The sequence below is a fragment of the Brachyistius frenatus genome, unplaced genomic scaffold, assembly GCF_029030835.1.
Source record: "Brachyistius frenatus isolate BFR_SWC_R1_liver_20210118 unplaced genomic scaffold, ASM2903083v1 Contig_137, whole genome shotgun sequence".
NCBI lineage: Eukaryota > Metazoa > Chordata > Actinopteri > Embiotocidae > Brachyistius > Brachyistius frenatus.
Genome location: NW_027210736.1, coordinates 934,953 through 955,000, shown reverse-complemented (window position 1 = coordinate 955,000; position 20,048 = coordinate 934,953). Strand labels below are relative to the sequence as shown.

The following is a 20,048-nucleotide window of genomic DNA, read 5'->3' as shown; positions in this document are numbered from 1 at the left end:
GCTGGAACATTTGAATGTGGTTGTTTGATGACCTTCGTGTAAAGGGAGGAATAAAAAGGGGGCGCCAGTGCAAAGATGATGAAACGGGTGTAATATTCTCTCCTTGACTTTTCTTTGTTCAAAATCAGGCAGCGTTTGGTGTTTTTTGGGGAACGGAAAAATCTTGAACACGCCCACATACAGCCGAGTGTTCCTGAGCCCATGCAGTGATTTCCACCACAGAATCATCTCCGTTTTGAAAGCAGTGAGGACCCGAAGATCACAGCCATCCGATGTTGGTTTTCGGCTCTGTCCTTCGGCATCCGATTTTAGGTCAAACTCTCGGGGAACCGAAAGTCTTGGACGCACAGTGACGAGGCGTGTTGTCATGTTGGACAACCCTGTTGCCATGGCCCCACATTTCAGGTGGTTCACAGCGAATGTTTTCCCTCCAGAGTTTGACCCAAAATCTGATGCAAAGGGACAAGACCAGCACTGCATTAAAAACAGCCACAATTCTGTGGTGGAAATCACTGCATGGGCTCAGGAACACTTCGCTGTATGCGGGTGGGGTTGGAGATTTTTCTATTCCCCCCAAAAAAATTGATCCAAAAAATCTCACGTTTGCTTCCTGCTGCTCGGTGTGCATCACTGCGCTGCGTTTCATTTGCACGCAGCAGAACAGTTTCAGAACTTTTAGTTTTCCCCTTGAACTCCTAATTGAAATAAACCAGAATGATCTTTTACATGAACTCATAATTATTAATTGACTAATCCACAGTTGTTGTTGTTTTTTTTGTTGTTGTTTTTTTACCTCATTAGGAATAATTGTTGCTGGAAGGTACTGGAAAAACCAAACACTTTATAACCATATAGCATTATTATCTCATTTCTGGCCGGATTATTTGGTACAGCAGGTAAAGCTCATGTTGAAGTGTGTGAAAGTGAAGCCCCGTTATGTCGTCAAGCGTCAGTCAGATGTCGCCTGACACACTCTGTGACAGGCATCTAAACAGAGTGTGATGGGCGGCTTGGCACCCGGCAACCTTCTGTGGGGGCTGGAGGGAGGGGGGGGGTGGGAGGGTGTGTGTGTGTGTGTGGGGGGGGGGGGGTGACACTCTGACACGTTCCTCTGACATCTGACACATCGGCTTCACGCAGCGCTGACACTGCTGCTCTGCTTCCCCTCTGACATGCACACACACACACACACACACACACACACACACACACACACACACACACACACACACACACACACACACACACACACACACACACACACACACACACACACACACACACACACACACACACACACACACACACACACACTGTATGCATCTGTAAATGCTCCCCGGCACTCGAAGGCACATCCTCTCAGGCTCTCTGGGAGATACGCAGCACACTCAGGATCGCCGCACACAGATCTGCAGGCAGCGCCCAGATTCAGGCGGACAGACAGTCAGAGGCTGTTGAGTGTAAGAAGAAGCTCTCTGTCCATCTGCCCCCCTCAACCCCCCACCACACACACACACACACACACACACACACACACACACACACACACACACACACACACACACACACACACACACACACACACACACACACACACACACACACACACACCACGGAGGAGTTGAAAGCTACACGAGTATGAATAATTAGCTAGTTAGTTAAAAAAGAAAACCTCAAGCTCCAACTAATTAACACGAAGTTATCAACTCGCTCACTTCATTACATCAGTTATGTTCATTTAAAAAAAAAAAATGCATTTAAGTACAAGTATTGTTTTGATGGTGTAAATTGAACTGCTGCAGTTTATTCAGCGTCGCTCGCAGCTGAAAGTGGCAGCAATGTGAAGGATGAGAAGACGAGCGATGACGATCTCTCATCTTCGCTCAGCTGGTCAGTCGTGAGGTCATCGTCGGTCGGCCTGTCGCTGTTATTACGCAATCACCCGTAAACTTGTACAAAACAAACGAAAGACGACACAAATTCAGACAGATTTTGACACGATTTAATCATTTCTGACATTTTTTTTTCTGTTTCCAGTGTCAGGCTTGAATATGAACCACAAACAGGACTTTTAGTGTGACATGATCAAAGAACAACGATGGTGAAGTCTGGAACATCGCACGACACCCCGATTAAAAAATTAAGCATGTCCACTTTTTTTTTTTTTTTACTGGTGCATGTTCGTAGCTTCAGGTCTGTAAAATGGTTCTGATCCAGAAGTGTCTTCAGCTGCAATACCAGCGAGTGCCACTAGAGGTCGGCTCCAAAAAGCCTCCGGCTCCATAGACTCCCATTCAACTTCTCTCATCAAATCCAAAGTGAATAAAATGTGTCCATCAGTTATCTCGGTGTTGTTAGCTAAAGTCACTCCTTCTTCTTAGTTTTCTGGAGGTCCATCTGAAAATAATCCCTCATTCATTAGAAAAGAAGATTCAAGAAGACCTGTTTTGGCCAAAAGTATTGTAAATACTATGATGTGTATAAACCTCAAAGGCTCCTGTTGCTCCCAGTTGAGGTTTGTCTGCAGTCACCGTCCATTTTAGGGAATTTGTTTGGCCTTTTTTTTTTTTTTTTCAATTTTATAAAATATGAAACTATAAATTTGTGACCTGTTGTGAAAGATTTACATCCGACCAGGAATCGAACATCCCCCAACCTTCACCTTTCTCTTGCTGTTGGTATCCGCTGTCATCGTAGAGTTTGAGGGTCCAACCGTGCGGTAGAATCACAACCCTCGAGGCTTTTTAAACGAGTTCAATCTCAACTCAGCTGTCAGAAGCAAATTATTGCAGCTGCGAGCTTCAAAAGTTGAATATCTCGTTACCGTGGCGATGTGTTTCCCGTGTGTCGTAGCCGGATCCCATTTTCACATCCTCCCGTTTCTTTTTCCTCCCTCAGGCGACGGGCCGCCGGCCGATCGGACCGTGGTCATCGAGGAGTACCGCTTCCTGTCCCAGAAGCTTTTCGCCGCCGTGTCCGTCTTCGCCGGCCTCGGCATCCTGCTCGGCATCGTCTGTCTGACCTTCAACATCTACAACGGCAACGTCCGGTGAGTTCACACTAATGAACCTGCAGTTATTCCACTCCAGTCGTCCTCCTCGCTTATTTTCTAGTTAATGTTTGTTTATGCCTCCAGTTTTTCGTAAAAGGGTCGTTGTATGAATCCACCTTTTCCTTCAGCAGCTCTGGTTATTGTGGCTTCCTGTATGTCCAGATGAAAGCATAAAACAAAACATTTAATAGTTTAACTTCTCGAATGTAGTAATTTGCTGCTTGGACGAAAAAAAAGAAAAAACATTAAGCGCCACCGTTTTTTGGGCTGTACAATTTTAAAATGCAGGGAAATCAATGTCAGAGCCTTTTTTCTGAATGGAAAATAAGAGCTGGTAGAAATACCCTAATAATAAAAATTATAATAATTATAATAATAATAATAATACTGAAATGAATCTGTCTGTAAATTTTTCTCCATTCGAAGAAAAAAACCAAAAACGCGCATTCAAGCAGAGATCTTTTTCCCACTCAGAGATGTGGGCGTGGCTTCTCTGTGATGTGGCAGCTGGTTTTCATTGTCGCCTCAAACCAAACACAAATAGACTCGCCTTAAAAGAAGCCTTCTGAACGAGGATTTCTGAGCTTAATACGTGTCTGTGAAGTCTTTTTAACGTAGCATTTCTGTGTTCGACCCGGTTCAAAGAGATTTAAAAGTCCCGTAAGTCCACGAGCTTATCAGGAATTTTTTATTTTTTTCTAAAGCTGGAGAGGTTTGTTTCTTCGGGGATCTCTGGCCGGCTCCAGTGTGCCAGTCAGGACATCTTCCAGCTTTGATTATATTTCAAAAACAATTTCACCGAGGGCTGCTTTCAGCAGCCAAAACAGTACGAGTCAGATCAAATCAAATCAAATTTATTCAGTTTCCACAAAACAAGTTTGCTGCCGACCGTCTTGTCAGGAGACAAAAATACACAATCCATTTTAAAAACCGGGTAAAATTCAAACCTAATCATGGACTTAAAGAAGCAATCTTTCTCAAACTGATGGTGTGTGTTTGACCTTTTGAAAAGTCTCAGGTGCGAGTTGAGCAGAAGTTTGACCTTCCAGTGATTCTTTGGAGAACAGATGTTTCCCTCTTAGTTCTGGTCCGGTTCACGCCGGCTTTCTATAAACAGACCGAGAAGTCCTGCAGGCTGACGGGCGTCTCGTTGGACGGCTCGTTGGACGGCTCGTTGGACGGCTCATTTTATCATCCTGCATCAGCTCATCGTGGAGAAACAAGAGTCTTGTGGCACTTTAATGATTGTAATTTATATATATTTATATATTGCTGAGGCTGCAGCTCAGACGGTAGAGTGGGTTGCACACTAATCGGAAGGTTGGTTGTTCAAATCCAGCTCCTCCTGTCCACATGCCCAAGTGTCCTTGAGCAAGACACTGAACCCTAAAATTGCTCCCGATGGTGAACCGTCGGTGTTGTAAGTCGCTTTGGATAAAAGCGTCAGCTACATGTAATGTCATGAAACATATTTAAACAAGGGGCGATCAAAAAGTTCAGTTCAGTTATTTTTGGGAAACAGAAAGAAGTTTCACGGTGGGACGCTATGATTGTGTTGTTGAGGGTTAGAAACATGCGGCTGCGTTGCCATGTTGGAGAAACCTGTTGCCATGGCGCCATGCCATGTTTTCTCTGACACCTCAGAAGGTCCCAGCAGAACTCTGTGTTGACAGTCTGACAAACAGCTCACAAAGCTAACAAATAGCTAATTTTGCAACAAACCAGCTAAACTCAAGATAACAAGCAGCTAAAAATGCTAACAAACAGCTAACAAAGCTAATAATCAGTTAAGTTCACTAAAAACCAGCTAAACTCAAAGTATTAAACACATAACAATGCTAACAACCAGGTAATAAAGCTAACCAACAGCTCATTTTGCTAAAATAAGGTGTGGGGAAATTTAGTTGTCATGGCATTTTAAGTATAAAGGTAAGAAAAAAAATTGCAAATATAGAATAGAATAAAAAGGGAAAAAAATTGTATATATATAAAAAAAATTATAAATAATTTTTATTTATATTTTATATATATATTTATATAGTTAGGATATATATACACAAAATAAATAAATACACATTTGACCTATATAGTAAAATGTTCATGTAAATATTTTTTAAATAAAGAAAAACAGATTTTTATTGCACGTGGGATAAAATAATAAATAATCCAATTTACAAGGGAAAAATATAATTTTGTTTTACTTCTAACGCTGGCCTCAATCGATCATAATTCAAAGCACAATAAAGCAGCAGAAAAATCCCTCAGCGATGCATTGACGGTCTGTAACCGAATTTAAAGGTTTTTCAGAGGTCTTGAAGGTCGGATGGAGGGCAGCGAGTGTGTGTGTGTGTGTGTGTGTGTGTGTGTGTGTGTGTGTGTGTGTGTGTGTGTGTGTGTGTGTGTGTGTGTGTGTGTGTGTGTGTGTGTGTGTGTGTGTGTGTGTGTGTGTGTGTGTGTGTGTGTGTGTGTGTGTGGCCTTGGGGCAGGTCAACGGGATGACAGAATAAAACGACACACCCACTGCTGCAGGATGAATGCGCTGACTCGGCAGGTGGCTGTTTTTAACGGATACAACAATTCACAGCACCAAAACGGTCTCTTAATGTGCCACTTAAATAAACACATCGTCTCCACCAGATAGAAATCTCTCTCCCTTTCTTTTATTTTCTTACTGTGGTAATTACTTTTTTTTTTTTTTGCTTGATTATCCTTTAAGCTCCCGTTTCTTGAGTTGGATTGCCGCGGCGACGCTTTGGTGCGGAGACAAAAAGTTTTCATCAGATTTCAAAAAGACGCAAGCAGAGAAATGTGGACGTTAAGGAGCTTAAGACCTCCACGGAGAATCGTTTCTGCCACGGCAACAAATGAAAGTGCATCTAGTAGATTAAATATATTAAAGAATCAATTAAAGCTTCTTTTATTTAAGTCCACTACGTGGCTGTTAAAAGTTTTCAGGGGTTTGTACAGACGTTTGGGATCCTTCTCACTTTTACGCTGTGGAGATGTTCATATTTGTGTTTTTAGTCAAATGAATAATGAATTTGTGTGAAATGCTAATTGTCATGTAGACACCCTAAACGGAGGCATTCTTGCCATGTCATGATTTTTATATCTGTATCATGTCGTGCTGTCACAGTGTGTTTTATTAGCAGTTTTACATACAAAAGAATCTAAATATTAAGCGGTTGTATACGCTGTCACCACTTTATCGACATGGAAATCTGATTCCCCAACTCTCATCGACAAACGGTCTGTGGAAACGAACAGCTGTGTTCCTCTTGAAAAGATGACATATTGCCTCAAAAGAAGATATAATTTATTATTGAAAATCAGGCAGTCTTATTTGGAGTAAATGGCTTTTTTTGGGTCGGGGGAATTATTTATTTATTTACTTTATTTTATTTCATTTATTTGTGTATTTGTCTTTCTTAATTTATTCTGCAATGTTTAACGTTCTGTATGTTCTCTTGAATTGTTAAAACATTTGAAAATAAAATACTCCATAAAACTACTATTTCGGACTTTGGAAGGTTCTCAAAACAGAAAGCAAAAATGTCGTTCTTAAAGATTTTACACACTCAAAAAGCTGCTCACAGTCGATATTTAATGTGGATTTGGGACATAAACTTGAATTAGACCCACAAAACATGTTAGCGTGTTAGCACCGTTAGCATTTAGTGTTCACGCAAAAATACACTGCCTTCAAAATTGAAGTCTTGAGCTCATGGTTCGCGACGTTGGAAGTCGTGTTAGCGGTGTGCTCGGTGTTCAAGCAGTTACGTGAATAAATAAGTCACGAGAAACACCGCCGCTAAACAATGGCGACGTGGACGGCGCCTAGAAGCCACTGAGGCTAACAGTTTAGCGTTTTTATACCACGTAGCTTGTTAAAATAGGCTAATATCCAAAGGAAACCGAAAACATCCGCAAACACGTCACGGCTTGTGAACCCGAAGCTAAAGTTCGTATACTCTTCTTTTGAACGTGGTAAAAACAGTCTCTAATATAACTGTTGGCAGTGCGATCAGCTGATTAACCAAAGAAATCAGCCCCATTGTTGTCGGGCAGGTTAATTGTTCAAATTCACAATTCATTTGGGGAAAAAAATAACAGTCATGGTTTCTTCCTGCTTTCAGCTGTTTTATGAACTTTATTGTAATAAATGTAATTGTCCTGTTTCAGAAGACTTCTGTCGACGCTAATTAGACTAACGACCGTCAGTCGCACATCAAAAGGAGACGCTCCTCCATGCCGGCAAATTAAGATAACATTTAAAGGAAGAGACATTTAGAATAATTAACAAACAAGCGGTGACATTTCTAAGAGCTCACAGCAGAATGCCGACACAATTAACACCTCATTTTTGTCTTAAATTTTTTTTATTTCTTCGTGCTCGTTTTGTTGTTTGCAGCTACATCCAGAACTCGCAGCCGTACCTGAACAACATGACGGCGGTGGGCTGCATGATGGCGCTGGCCGCCGTGTTCCCTCTGGGCATCGACGGACACCACGTCCACCGGTCGCAGTTCCCCGTCGTCTGCCAGGTGAGACGAGACACGATCATCAACACACATCTGGGCCAAACATGTTCAGACAGGTACATAAAGAAAGGTGAGATCCACTGCGACCTCTAGTGGCCACACGGGAGCAAAAGAGGAAGTCAGGTGACCCACCGTGATGTCACCCATCGGTTCCTGAACTACCGCTTTGAAGAGTTTTATTTGGAACCAACCCCCTAGTGGCCTTCGGTGGAATTGCACTTTAAGGCACTCAAGCTTTGGCTTCACTTTTCAGACCCGAACGTTTTTTATATGCAGTCAACGACACAGATTGTTGCAGTGTTTCATGTGAAACTAAAAACGTATGCATGCAAGTTAATGCGTCTTACTTTTTTTACTACATAGCGTAGCTTAAATATGTTACAGGAAAGACGGGCTGGGCAGGTCGCGACGTCTAGGGCAGGTTCATTCCTAAATATCACTTGTTTGAAAAAGTCATAGGCTGGCTAGCAGCGGGTTTGTGTCGATGGTTCAGTCTTGATTTAGTTTTACAAAAATAACTCGGCGTTCATTTGTCAAGACAAAACAAAAAGTCTCCGTGGTGTCGGGTTTCTTGCTTTATGAAGTTGCCAAAACATGCAGCTAGTTCGCACCTGAGCCACTGGGTTAATTGATAAGCCCCGCCCACTACCAACTAACCAAAAAAGAAAGACGCGACTACACGCATGAATAGTCACGAACATACATCTCAACCTAACATGTGAGTAACGAACTTATTTCAAGCTAAAACGTGATCTTTTTCTAAAACTTACCAAGTAGTTCTGGAAACTAAACTACGACCGTGTCTTTTTATCAGTTTATTATTGTTACCATGACGACAATTATGGGCCCTACTCGCTCACACAGATGTGTAGCCTTGAAATTTGTGATATAATCCAGAATAGCAGAAATTAACATGATTCTTTACATTTAAAAATGTTTTCATTAAAATGTCAGACTTTGGGTTGATAAAAACAAGTTATGAAACAGCTCTCGATGTTGAAATAATACGTCACATTCTGCAGTCAAAAATGCCACCAACAGGTTTTTAAATGTGTTTCTAATAGCTTTCTATTATTAAAAGTTTTTTTTTCTTTTTGATTGATTGAGAGCTGCAGGAGACACACTGAGCGCTGCGTTTCTAGCAGTGATTTTTGAACATTAAAGACCGATTAATGTTTAATGTGCTGCAGCCGACGAGCGAATCAGCGAACTCGCCCACAAATGGCATGTTGTTGTTTTTTTTCCCACCATCAGTGTTTGTTTTGTGCTCGATGAGACATCAGTCAGATAAGAAGGAGATTTCTTTTAAGCAGGAAAGTTGAACAGAGCGGTGCAGCGATTTGATTGGCCATTGGTTAATGTGGGTGGAGACAACGAAGACACCGTCTTGTGCAGCAAACTTTGAAAATTTCGTGAACTCAGCTAGAATTTAAAACAAACTTCTGTCAGTTTGAGAAGGTTTTTTTTTAGCGCGGCACGATATTGAACCGTCTGGTCCACCTCCAGGTGCTTTTTAAATTAACACTGATTACTTGCGTTTGATTTCCTGCACCTGTTTTTTTGGACTTTTCGGCTGCAGCTGTCCATTTCAGCTCTGCTCTGCTGTGATTGCGTTCCTGCTCCGGAGGGTTTCCTTCCTGCCGGCGGCAAACAGACTCCTGCAGAACGCAGGCGTTTCAGGAAGTTTTGATCCGGCACATGATGGATGTTTAAACGGATGAATGAAGAGTATTTGAATGTGTTTTTGGTGTTCGGCGGTGCGGCCGCGACTCACCGGGTGTCTGCACGGACGTTGGGATCGTCTGTCGGCCATGTTGAGCCTTTGTGTTGGCAGATTTCCATTTCTGTTGCCTCTCTGCTCTTTGTCCACTTCCTCCCCTGTGACTCCGCCTCCGACCTCCTGCTCTGGATCTGTTCTTTTATTCCTTTTATCTAGCTGTCTATCTATCTGTCTGTCCATCAATCCATCTTCCTTCCTTCTTTTCTTTCTTCCTTCCTCCCTCCCTCCCTCATCTCTCTCCTCTCCTCATGATGTATTAAATAAGATTGTGTGTACATATATTCTCATGATATATATTGTTATTAATGTGTTGTAGTTTAATAAAGGCAGCGGCTTAATTTCTACTGGAAAACTTTTAAAAATCAAATTTTGTTCCCCAAAGTTTCCAAAGTTTTTATAGTTTCATAACTAAAATGTGTCTCATCTCCTTCAGTCCAGATGAAGAAAGAGACGAGCTGATGAATACAAATGTTCTGAAACAGTTTTAAAGTTTTAGTGTTTTTCTGAAACCTGATCATCTCTTGTCTTCCTCTTTCTCTTCCTCTTCCTCTTCCTCTTTGTCTTTCTCTTCCTCTTTCCTTCCTCTTTGTCTTCCTCTTTCTCTTCCTCTTTGTCTTTCTCTTCCTCTTTCCTTCCTCTTTGTCTTCCTCTTTCTCTTCCTCTTTGTCTTTGTCTTTCTATTCCTCTTTCTCTTCCTCTTCTTCATCCTCTTCCTCTTCCTCTTTGTCTTCCTCTTTGTCTTTGTATTCCTCTTCCTCTTTGTCTTTCTCTTCCTCTTTCTCTTTCTCTTCCTCTTTCCTTCCTCTTTGTCTTCCTCTTTCTCTTCCTCTTTGTCTTTGTCTTTCTATTCCTCTTTCTCTTTCTCTTTCTCTTTCTCTTCCTCTTCTTCATCCTCTTCCTCTTTGTCTTCCTCTTCCTCTTTCTCTTTCTCTTCCTCTTCCTCTTTCTCTTCCTCTTTGTCTTTGTCTTTCTATTCCTCTTTCTCTTCCTGTTTCTCTTCCTCTTTGTCTTCCTCTTCCTCATCCTCTTTGTCTTTCTCTTCCTCTTTCTCTTCCTCTTTGTCTTCCTCATCCTCTTTCTCTTCCTCTTCCTCTTTCTCTTCCTCTTTGTCTTCCTCTTCCTCATCCTCTTTGTCTTTCTCTTCCTCTTTCTCTTCCTCTTTGTCTTCCTCTTTCTCTTCCTCTTTGTCTTTCTCTTCCTCTTCCTCTTCCTCCCCTGCAGTTCCGCCTATGGCTGCTCGGCCTCGGCTTCAGCCTGGCGTACGGCAGCATGTTCACCAAGATCTGGTGGGTCCACACGCTCTTCACCAAGAAGGACGAGAAGAAGGAGAAGAAGAAGGTGAGGAGGAGGAAGAATAGTAGGAGGAGGAGGATGAAGGGATGAGCCTCTCGGCGGTCCCCGGAGAGAAGAGGAGGTCTGGCCTGCAGCATGTGTGGCGCCGGCTGATAAAAAAGAAAAAAAGTTCCGCTAGAAACTTAAGCTTCTCAGAGAAAGAGACACACACACTGCACACATGCGACTACACACAGGAAGCAGAACCTCGGATTCCAGCGTCAGCACATCTATCTGGCTGTACATGTGTGTGTGTGTGTGTGTGTGTGTGTGTGTGTGTGTGTGTGTGTGTGTGTGTGTGTGTGTGTGTGTGTGTGTGTGTGTGTGTGTGTGTGTGTGTGTGTGTGTGTGTGTCCTCTCTAAGATAGTGTATCATCCTGCAGCCAGTCTGCGATGAGTTGTGGGACTTTCCAAGACCTAAAATCAGAAGAATAAGAGATTAAGCCATTTATGGAATATTTATGAACATGGATGAGTATTTAATCCGACCTCTGAGGGGGGGGGGGGGGGTATTATTGGAACCAGAGCACGACGAATCGGGTTGACTTTCAACTTCTCTTCATGTCCACACAGAAGGGCAATCTGCCAGAGAGCTCGGCTCGGCGTCCAGTCGTGGAGGAGAATGAAGCAGTATTTAGTCCAGAAGAGAAAGATTACGACGAGTTACCAACTAAATAAAACACCTCATCTTAATATGTTTTGATATTGTGGTGCAATTCGCCTCTCAAAATATACAACTTGTGTCTGTGCGATCTCCGTTTCCATGGCAACACACGTAGTGTACGACCAAAACCTGAAAAACAATCAGTGGCGTCAGTACTCTTAAGTAACGTACGCAATGTTCACTACTCCAGGAAGTAGTCCGACCCTTAGCAACCACCCTAGCAACAGAGAGGATTTCTAGTCTCCAACTGAATAAATACAGAACATAGAAACACTAAACTGATCAGCTAGCTCAGTCTGGTTGGAACAAAGATATCTGATGAACAAAGATATCTGGTGAACAAAGATATCTGAAGAACAAAGATATCTGATGAACAAAGATATCTGATGAACAAAGATATCTGAAGAACAAAGATATCTGATGAACAAAGATATCTGATGAACAAAGATATCTGAAGAACAAAGATATCTGATGAACAAAGATATCTGAAGAACAAAGATATCTGATGAACAAAGATATCTGATGAACTAAGATGTCTGATGAACTAATATGTCTGATGAACAAAGATATCTGATGAACAAAGATATCTGAAGAACTAAGATGTCTGATGAACTAAGATGTCTGATGAACAAAGATATCTGGTGAACAAAGATATCTGATGAACAAAGATATCTGATGAACAAAGATATCTGATGACTATCCGTGGTGTTATGGTACGGGTGCTCGAAGCGACCAAAAAGGACCAAGAGACCCGACTTCACCAAATGGGTCATTTAATAGAACTATAACAAGTAGAAACTACATTATATTACATGTTATGTGAATTTCTATTCTAATTCTATATTACCAGTGAGGAGGCGGAGTCATATTTCTAGTGAATCATGGAGTTGATGCCGGTCGCTTTTTCAGAAAGCTTGCGTCATCTCTGTGCTGATTTCAGCTGGCAGCACAAATACAGGCACTTACACACTCCCGTCACGAACACACACACACACACACACACACACACACACACACACACACACACACACACACAACAAACAACCCGGTCATCCAGAAATCAACTGTGACGCCTGTCGGATTGTGCATCCCGGTCGTTTGTCTTTGTTTGTGGCGTGGCCTCGTGACGCCCTTGGATAGTGATGACTCGTGTGTGTGTGTGTGTGTGTGTGTGTGTGTGTGTGTGTGTGTGTGTGTGTGTGTGTGTGTGTGTGTGTGTGTGTGTGTGTGTGTGTGTGTGTGTGTGTGTGTGTGTTGTTTGTCGTCACAGCAACACCTGGAGCCGTGGAAACTGTACGCGACGGTCGGCGTGCTGCTGGCCATCGACTTCCTGTCCCTGATGATCTGGCAGATCGTGGATCCGCTGCATGTCACGGTGGAGGTAACGTCACTCTGACATTTACACTCCGTTGTGTTTATTTGTGCTTAATAACGTTTGATTAAACAGCAGTTAATTGTGACATTTATACTGTAAACAAACATCATCATCTCACATTTAAAATTACACATGAAACCCCTTCAGCATCTTTTTTTTTTGTTTGTTTTTTTTACTAAAAAGGCCACAATACTCAGAAACTCTTGTGCAGCACATTCATTTTCTTTGTACACAAAGCGCGGATCTGTTCGCTGCTGCTCTGTGTCGCTGTTTGAATCATTAATTCTTCAGTCGATAACGTTCATAAACCGAAGCGGCTGCCAGAAACACAGCAGCAGAGTTTTTACTCCTTCTGGCTGCTGAATGTCAAAAGCTGCAATAATTAACATCTTTGTTATGAACACGGAAACAAAGGGCAGAAAAAACACACAACTGTCAGGTTGCACTGCAGAAATATGCTGTTGTTTTTTAGCCCCTGTTAGCTCACTTGTTTTGTTTTTCTATCACAGTTAGAAAACCAACAAAACGAATGACTGCAAATACGTTGTTTTTGTTTCTGTTTTCTTCCCTTTTGGAGGCCAAAATTCAGTAAATGCAGCTTTTTTCTTTTATTTCTAAAAACTCAAGCAGAGGTCACAGATTTAACAGACAGGAGGGGAAACACAGGTGTAAATAATAAAGTTACCGACGGCTGCTTTAGCTTCAGTCTCAGAAGATATTATTCATGTTAGAAGGAGTTATTCTGCCCTCCTCAGATGTGTTGTACGTTTTTCTCTGAACTCGTTGCTGATATATTTTTTTTTTTATTCTTTTGAGGGCAGCAAACACAAGCGGTAAATTCAAGTGACATATTTTCGACAAAAACACCGACGCTGTGCAGAGAAATATTATAGTTCATTTAAAGTCTTGTTTCTGACGTTAGTACCGGATTTACTGTTTTTGAAGAGTTTTAAGAGCTTTTTTTTTTTTTTTTTTTTTTTTTTTTAACAGCTGAGAGCTCAAATATGCTGCAAAGCTTTTTTCATAAAATGAAAACGTTCGCATGCATTTTATTACTGACAGGAAAATATTGATTAGAAACTGTATTCTTGCTGTCCTCGTCATCTTTTCTGCTCCTGCATTACTGCACAGCAACCTGGGAACACGAGCTGGATAGAAACGGGGAAACTGTGGCGTGTAAACATCGTATCAGGATATATGTGCAGGTGTGGCGTTACCAGAAATGGCTTGTCAAGTAAAAAATATAATCATAAACCAGTCCCTCCAGGGTTTAAGTTTTTTTGGTGATTGTTGTGCTAAAAAAAAGTATTATTTTACAGTAGATTGTTTCAAAGATTTTGGTGTTTTAAGTGACTTTTTTTCTGATAAAATGGCAGAAATTAGTAAAAATTGCAACAACAAAAAAAAGATGAATGTTGATTAAAAAAAAAAAAAAAAAAAGACTCTAAAAGTGACGGATCTTTCCAGAACAGACATTCAACACTAAAACAAAGTTCAGTCTCTTACAGCTGGACGTGAAGAAAACTCATTACATCATAAGACCACATTTCCCACAAACCCCGTCACTTCCTGTTGTTGCAGTTAGTTTGTTTTGATGGTGAGAGACAGGGGTGGTGTTGGGGGTGGGGGGGGGGGCTCGCTGGTTGGAAATGAACACTTAGTTTTGTTGAGTCCGTTTTATTTTGAAAGGCGACTTTATGATGTCAGAGCTTCTTGTTCACGATGTTTTTTTTCACGAATTTTGCGGACAGTTTTGCTTTAATAATTCTGTACCGCAATTTCCCGGAGGGACTTTGGTGTAAATGAGATAACGGGAAAGTCTCCAGATTATAAATTGTGGTGTCGCCGATGTTGTCACGTAAACATCGTATCCTGACCATGAACACACAGGAGATGAACAGATCCGCACGGCCCGACCTCGTAAGAGTTTTTAAACAGCCATGTTTCATATTTATCGGATATCCGATATCCTGTAAAATCAGTCATCTATATCCGACGTGCTGGAGGGACCTGTTTACCTGTCGGGGGGAGGGGGGAGGGGCTTACTCTGCATTTTTCTCTCTCCAGTGTTCTGCTGCTGCCTCATCGTTTCCTATTATCTCTGCTTTCTCCTTCATCTGAGCAGAAGTTCACCAGAGAGGCCCCGAAGGAAGACCTGGACGTCCTGATCCAGCCGCTGCTGGAGCACTGCAGCTCGGAGAAGATGAACACGTGGCTCGGTATCCGTCCGTCCGTCCGTCCGTCCGTCCGTCTGTCCGTCCGTCCGTCTGTCCGTCCACCCGCCGCTGCTCTCTGCTCTGCTCCGGCTTTTTATATCTCTGCTGCACACAAACACACACACAGAGACACACACACACACACACACACACACACACACACACACACACACACACACACACACACACACACACACACACACACACACACACACACACACACACACACACAGACACACATGTCACGGCGGCCATTCATTGTGAATTAAACATGTCTCATTTCACAGCCCCCCCCCCCCCCCCCCCTCCTCCCTCTGCTGTCTTTCATCGCGTGGCAGCTCTTATAAAAGTATAATGGTGCTGAAATTCAAATAATGTGGGTCACAAACTGGGCCATTGCCCCACAGCGGATCGTTTCCCTGAGAAGAAAAGACGGTGCTTTAATATCAGGCGGCGTAAAGAGACAATGGACAGTGAAGAAGCGTCCAACTCACTCAGTCACAGATTTCTTTTCTTTTCTTTCCTCCGTTAAATTCGTTCTCCTTTGTCGTTTCTACACATTCAACCTTTTTTCCTGCATAATATTCATTGCATTGACAGTTTTTTTTTTGTTTTTTTTTCTTTCTGCACAACTCTCATAGGTTTAAAATCAATAAATCATTCATCTGTGAAAAGCAGCACTAAACGCAGTACAGCTGTCTTTACTAGTTTCAGATTGAATTAGTTGTCATGTTCCCGTCCAGCGTCCGAATATATTCACCCCGTCTGAGCACTCGTCTGAAAATGAGGTGTGTTCAGGAGCAAAAAACACTTCCGACAGTGGGAAGGAAAATTTCCCTTTGACAGGAAGAAACCTCGGACAGAACCCGGCTGCTTTCATTTTGTTTTGCCTGATTTGTTTTCCATGTGTAAATAACTTCCTCTCTGTTCTACCTGCGTCCTTCCTTCAGGTGTGGTTTATGGCTACAAGGGTCTGCTGCTGCTGCTGGGCATTTTCCTGGCGTACGAGACCAAGTCCGTCTCCACGGAGAAGATCAATGACCACCGGGCCGTGGGAATGGCTATTTACAACGTGGCCGTGAGTACAGAAACAGGAAAAACCCATCATCACTTCCACGAGTCATCATGGTGTCGTTAGATAAACTCCTTCTGATCCGTGTTCTGGCGGTAAATCTGAAAATAATTCCAGCATTCATTAAATATTGGAAGTAAAAAACGGTATTTTGGGGGGCGTGTTTGGTTTGATTGACAGGCCTGTGGTGCAGTTAGGCTTCCAGCTTGTCCAAATATGGTCAATTCTGCATACAAAAAAACAAGATGGCCACGGTGGAGGCTTGAAAACAGCAAATTCACAGGTCGCTGCTTGGGGGGAATTTAAGAAGGTTAATGTCACAGATAACTTGATGCTTCTGTGGTGTATTCTATCGAGTGGAAACCAGCAGTGATGTCATCAACCAGCAGTGATGTCATCGTTGGTTTGTGAACGTTATGAATCCTCCAGTTCAGATTCTGTCCGTCACCATCTTTACTAGTTCAGAGCGGTTTGGAGCAGGAAGTGACCATATTTGGACGAGCTGGGGGAGGAGCCAGCAGTGGATCTGACCGATCTGATTGGAAACCTGACGATACTACGTCCCGCCCACCGATAGCTGTAACCTGACTGCACCACAGACCTGTCAATCAAACAGACACGCCCCCAAAAACAGGTCTTCTTGAATCTTCTTTTCTAATGAATGAGGGATTATTTTCAGATGGACCTCCAGAAAACTAAGAAGAAGGAGTGACTTTAGCTAACAACACCGAGATAACTGATGGACACATTTTATTCACTTTGGATTTGATGAGAGAAGTTGAATGGGAGTCTATGGAGCCGGAGGCTTTTTGGAGCCGACTTCTAGTGGCACTCGCTGGTATTGCAGCTGAAGACACTTCTGGATCGGAACCATTTTACAGACCCGGAAGTTACGAACTCTTTTATATCCAGTCTGTGATGACAATCAAGGTTTTTATTTTCACCTGGTTACATTGATCCTCATAAATCCAATAAGAAAATCTTTCTGACTTCAGGATATAAATGTCGACTTGATGTTTGTAAAACGAATTGTAAAAAGACAGAAACAGGTTTTAATTATTATTATTTATTTTTTTTATAACCCAGTCAGCTCAACCGTGATGATGGAACGATTCTTATGCTGCAGGTGTCTTTTGCATAAGTCAACGGGTCTTTGTGAAAAAGAAGAAAGTTAAATAAAATACAGAATAAACTGCAGTCTGATGCAGCTCGAGCGTGTAAGTGCTGCACATTTACATGGAGACGTCTGTGCTCGGTGAGCTGGGTGCTTCTGTATGGATCCGTTATTGCAGGAGTAGGTTGGAAAATGGGGGTGGGGGGTCAGAAAGGGGGGAGGGGGTCTGACAAACGGCCGTTAATAGCGAGTGAATCATCCGAGACACCGAGGACGCACTTTACACCCAGATAGCAGCCATTACGGTCGGCGGCCACTTTAGACCGAACCTGACTCTCCTGTCACGCAGCAACTTTGGAATTGATGTAAAAAGCATTTTCTGTCACTTTAACTGCTGCAGAGAGAAATTCTGTTTGGATCCGAAGTTTTTAACGGAGGTTTTTCCTGCGTTAGTCTGGAGACTCGGTATTATGATCTAATTTATACTCCACATTCTCACCATTTACCATATTCTTGCTTTTCAAATGTGTTTTTTAATTTGTAAAATATACTCGAAGGGAGAAAATAATCCTGAACAGTTTACTTTAAAGTAAAATTCACAGGTTCATTCCTACTCTGCCCGTACCACATTATGGGATGGCCTGCTGTTTTCTTAAGTACTGAATCCATCACCACGTCTTTGTGCTCTTATACTGACTTTACTGGTTTCGCTGTGATTGTTGTCGCCTGTATTTTGTTGTTATTTGTCTCCATCATTTGAATGTATAAATATGTGAAGTCTCCTCCTGCTCTGCACTGAATGTTTTTATATTGTAAATGTAACGAGCGTTTATCGGCGCGCACCGAGCGGTCGCCAAGTTAATAAACGGACTCATCTCGTCGTTATTTACGAGCTCTTTGAACGCAGCTCGTCTAATGTCGCCGTGATGATGCTCCCATTTCAGTTTTATGTCTCTAGTTAAGGGACCTCCTTCGTCTTCGCCCCCGATGAGATGACAGCGCGGTGATTGCCGCCGCTTCCGTCATGACTTTTTAATGCTGTTGTCACACGGGAGTCCTTCCCCCGGAACGACAGCCAGACGCTCTCCTGATGCGCTGTCTTTACGTTAACCCTCCTGTCTCTGCTTCCTGCAGGTGTTGTGCCTCATCACGGCTCCGGTGACCATGATTCTGTCGTCGCAGCAGGACGCCTCCTTCGCCTTCGCAGCTCTGGCGGTCGTCTTCTCGGCCTACATCACTCTGGTGGTGCTGTTTGTTCCCAAGGTGCTCCGACTCGTCCGACTGAGAAAGCTGCTCTCGCACTCACGTTACAGTAAAATCAAAAGGTCGCACGGCTCCTCCCGCCGCCGCTCAGTCCGACAGCTTCGATGCAGTAATACGGCTGTTTTTACTGCTTTCAGATTGATTTAGTTGTCGTTTTCCCGTCCACCCTCCAAATATATTTACTCTGTCTGAGCACCCGTGGGTCTAAAAAAAAAAACGTCCCTTTAATATGAAAAACTCTTCAGACACTAGGAAGAAAATACTTCAGTTAAATCAGATCAACCTAACGAGCGTTAATCGGCGCCCACTGAGCAAATGTGAAGTTAATAAACGGACTCATCTCTTCGTTATTTACGAGAGCTTTGAATGTCAAACTTTAACTTTTTTTTAAATTTAATTTGACATTTATAGCTGCTTTAAAACGTTTAGATGAAATAAATCCTCCGGCACAAAACAAAGTGGGAGATTATTATTTTTTTTCCTTCATCTGGCAGCAACAAGCTTCAGTTTTTCTTGTGTGGAATAAATAGCAGCGGAGCCGGGTGGGGTGGTGCAGAGGGAGCCGGGTGGGGTGGTGCAGAGGGAGCCGGGTGGGGTGGTGCAGAGGGAGCCGGGTGGGGTGGTGCAGAGGGAGCCGGGTGGGGTGGTGCAGAGGGAGCCGGGTGGGGTGGTGCAGAGGGAGCCGTGTGGGGCAGACAGAGCCGGGTGGTGCAGAGGGAGCCGGGTGGGGTGGTGCAGAGGGAGCCGGGTGGTGCAGACAGAGCCGTGTGGTGCAGACGGAGCCGGGTGGTGCAGACGGAGCCGTGTGGTGCAGACGGAGCCGCCCACAGACATCCAAACCTCGTTAGAGAGGAAATCACACCGTCATCACCGCTGTTTGAGTCTCTTGGCTATTTCTGGGAGACGGAGAGATCTCGCCAAAATAAAAGCATCGACGCTCTAAATTCACTTCAGAAACGGGGAAAAATATTTGAAGCTTTTAGCAGATTTTTTTTTTTTTTGGTCCGATTTTTGTCTTCTTTTTCCCGACTCTCTTCCTGTTGGGTTTTTGCAGATGCGGCGCCTCATCACCCGCGGCGAGTGGCAGTCGGAGCAGCAGGACACGCTGAAGACGGGCTCGTCCACCAACAACAACGACGAGGAGAAGTCCCGGCAGCTGGAGAGGGAGAACCGGGAGCTGCAGAAGATCATCCAGGAGGTGAACCACATTAAACACACACTTCAGGGTTTTTTAGAATCATTTTAAAAGTTGAGGTTTTGAGGCTGACTGAAAGCAAAATGAAGAAATAATTTTTTTTTACAGATTTCAGGGATCTGCATGAACGATACGAGGTTCGATCGATAGTCTGTTCCTACGAAGCTACGATTGTCTTCAACGCGCTGAGCGGTTTTATCAGTTTGTTGACATGCGAACTCTGTGATGACGTCTTAAAATAAAACTTGCAAATGTTTCCAAACCAGTTAATCAGATATTAAAATAGCTTCTTGTTTTGATGCATTTTAAATGAGTTTATTAGTTTTAAATCACTTATATAAACCTCCACATCTGAAAACTTTCATTGGAGAGCATTTGCTGATTTATTCGGTGTTTCGTTTTAATGGCTTATTTTATGCGAAGCGCTTTGTAACTGAAGTTTAG

General features: G+C 43.0%; 1 protein-coding gene across 1 annotated transcript in view; it reads left to right on the top strand.

The window, feature by feature from the left end:
- Positions 1 to 20,048, top strand: part of gabbr1a (gamma-aminobutyric acid (GABA) B receptor, 1a) — a 64,678-nt gene that overhangs the window by 41,268 nt on the left and 3,362 nt on the right. Inside the window, exons 16-23 of the mRNA XM_069715055.1 lie at positions 2,899 to 3,049; positions 7,464 to 7,596; positions 10,595 to 10,711; positions 12,640 to 12,750; positions 14,870 to 14,963; positions 15,911 to 16,038; positions 18,281 to 18,409; positions 19,464 to 19,607. Of these exons, the coding sequence (XP_069571156.1) occupies positions 2,899 to 3,049; positions 7,464 to 7,596; positions 10,595 to 10,711; positions 12,640 to 12,750; positions 14,870 to 14,963; positions 15,911 to 16,038; positions 18,281 to 18,409; positions 19,464 to 19,607 (1,007 nt within the window). The remainder of the gene's footprint in view (positions 1 to 2,898; positions 3,050 to 7,463; positions 7,597 to 10,594; positions 10,712 to 12,639; positions 12,751 to 14,869; positions 14,964 to 15,910; positions 16,039 to 18,280; positions 18,410 to 19,463; positions 19,608 to 20,048) is intronic.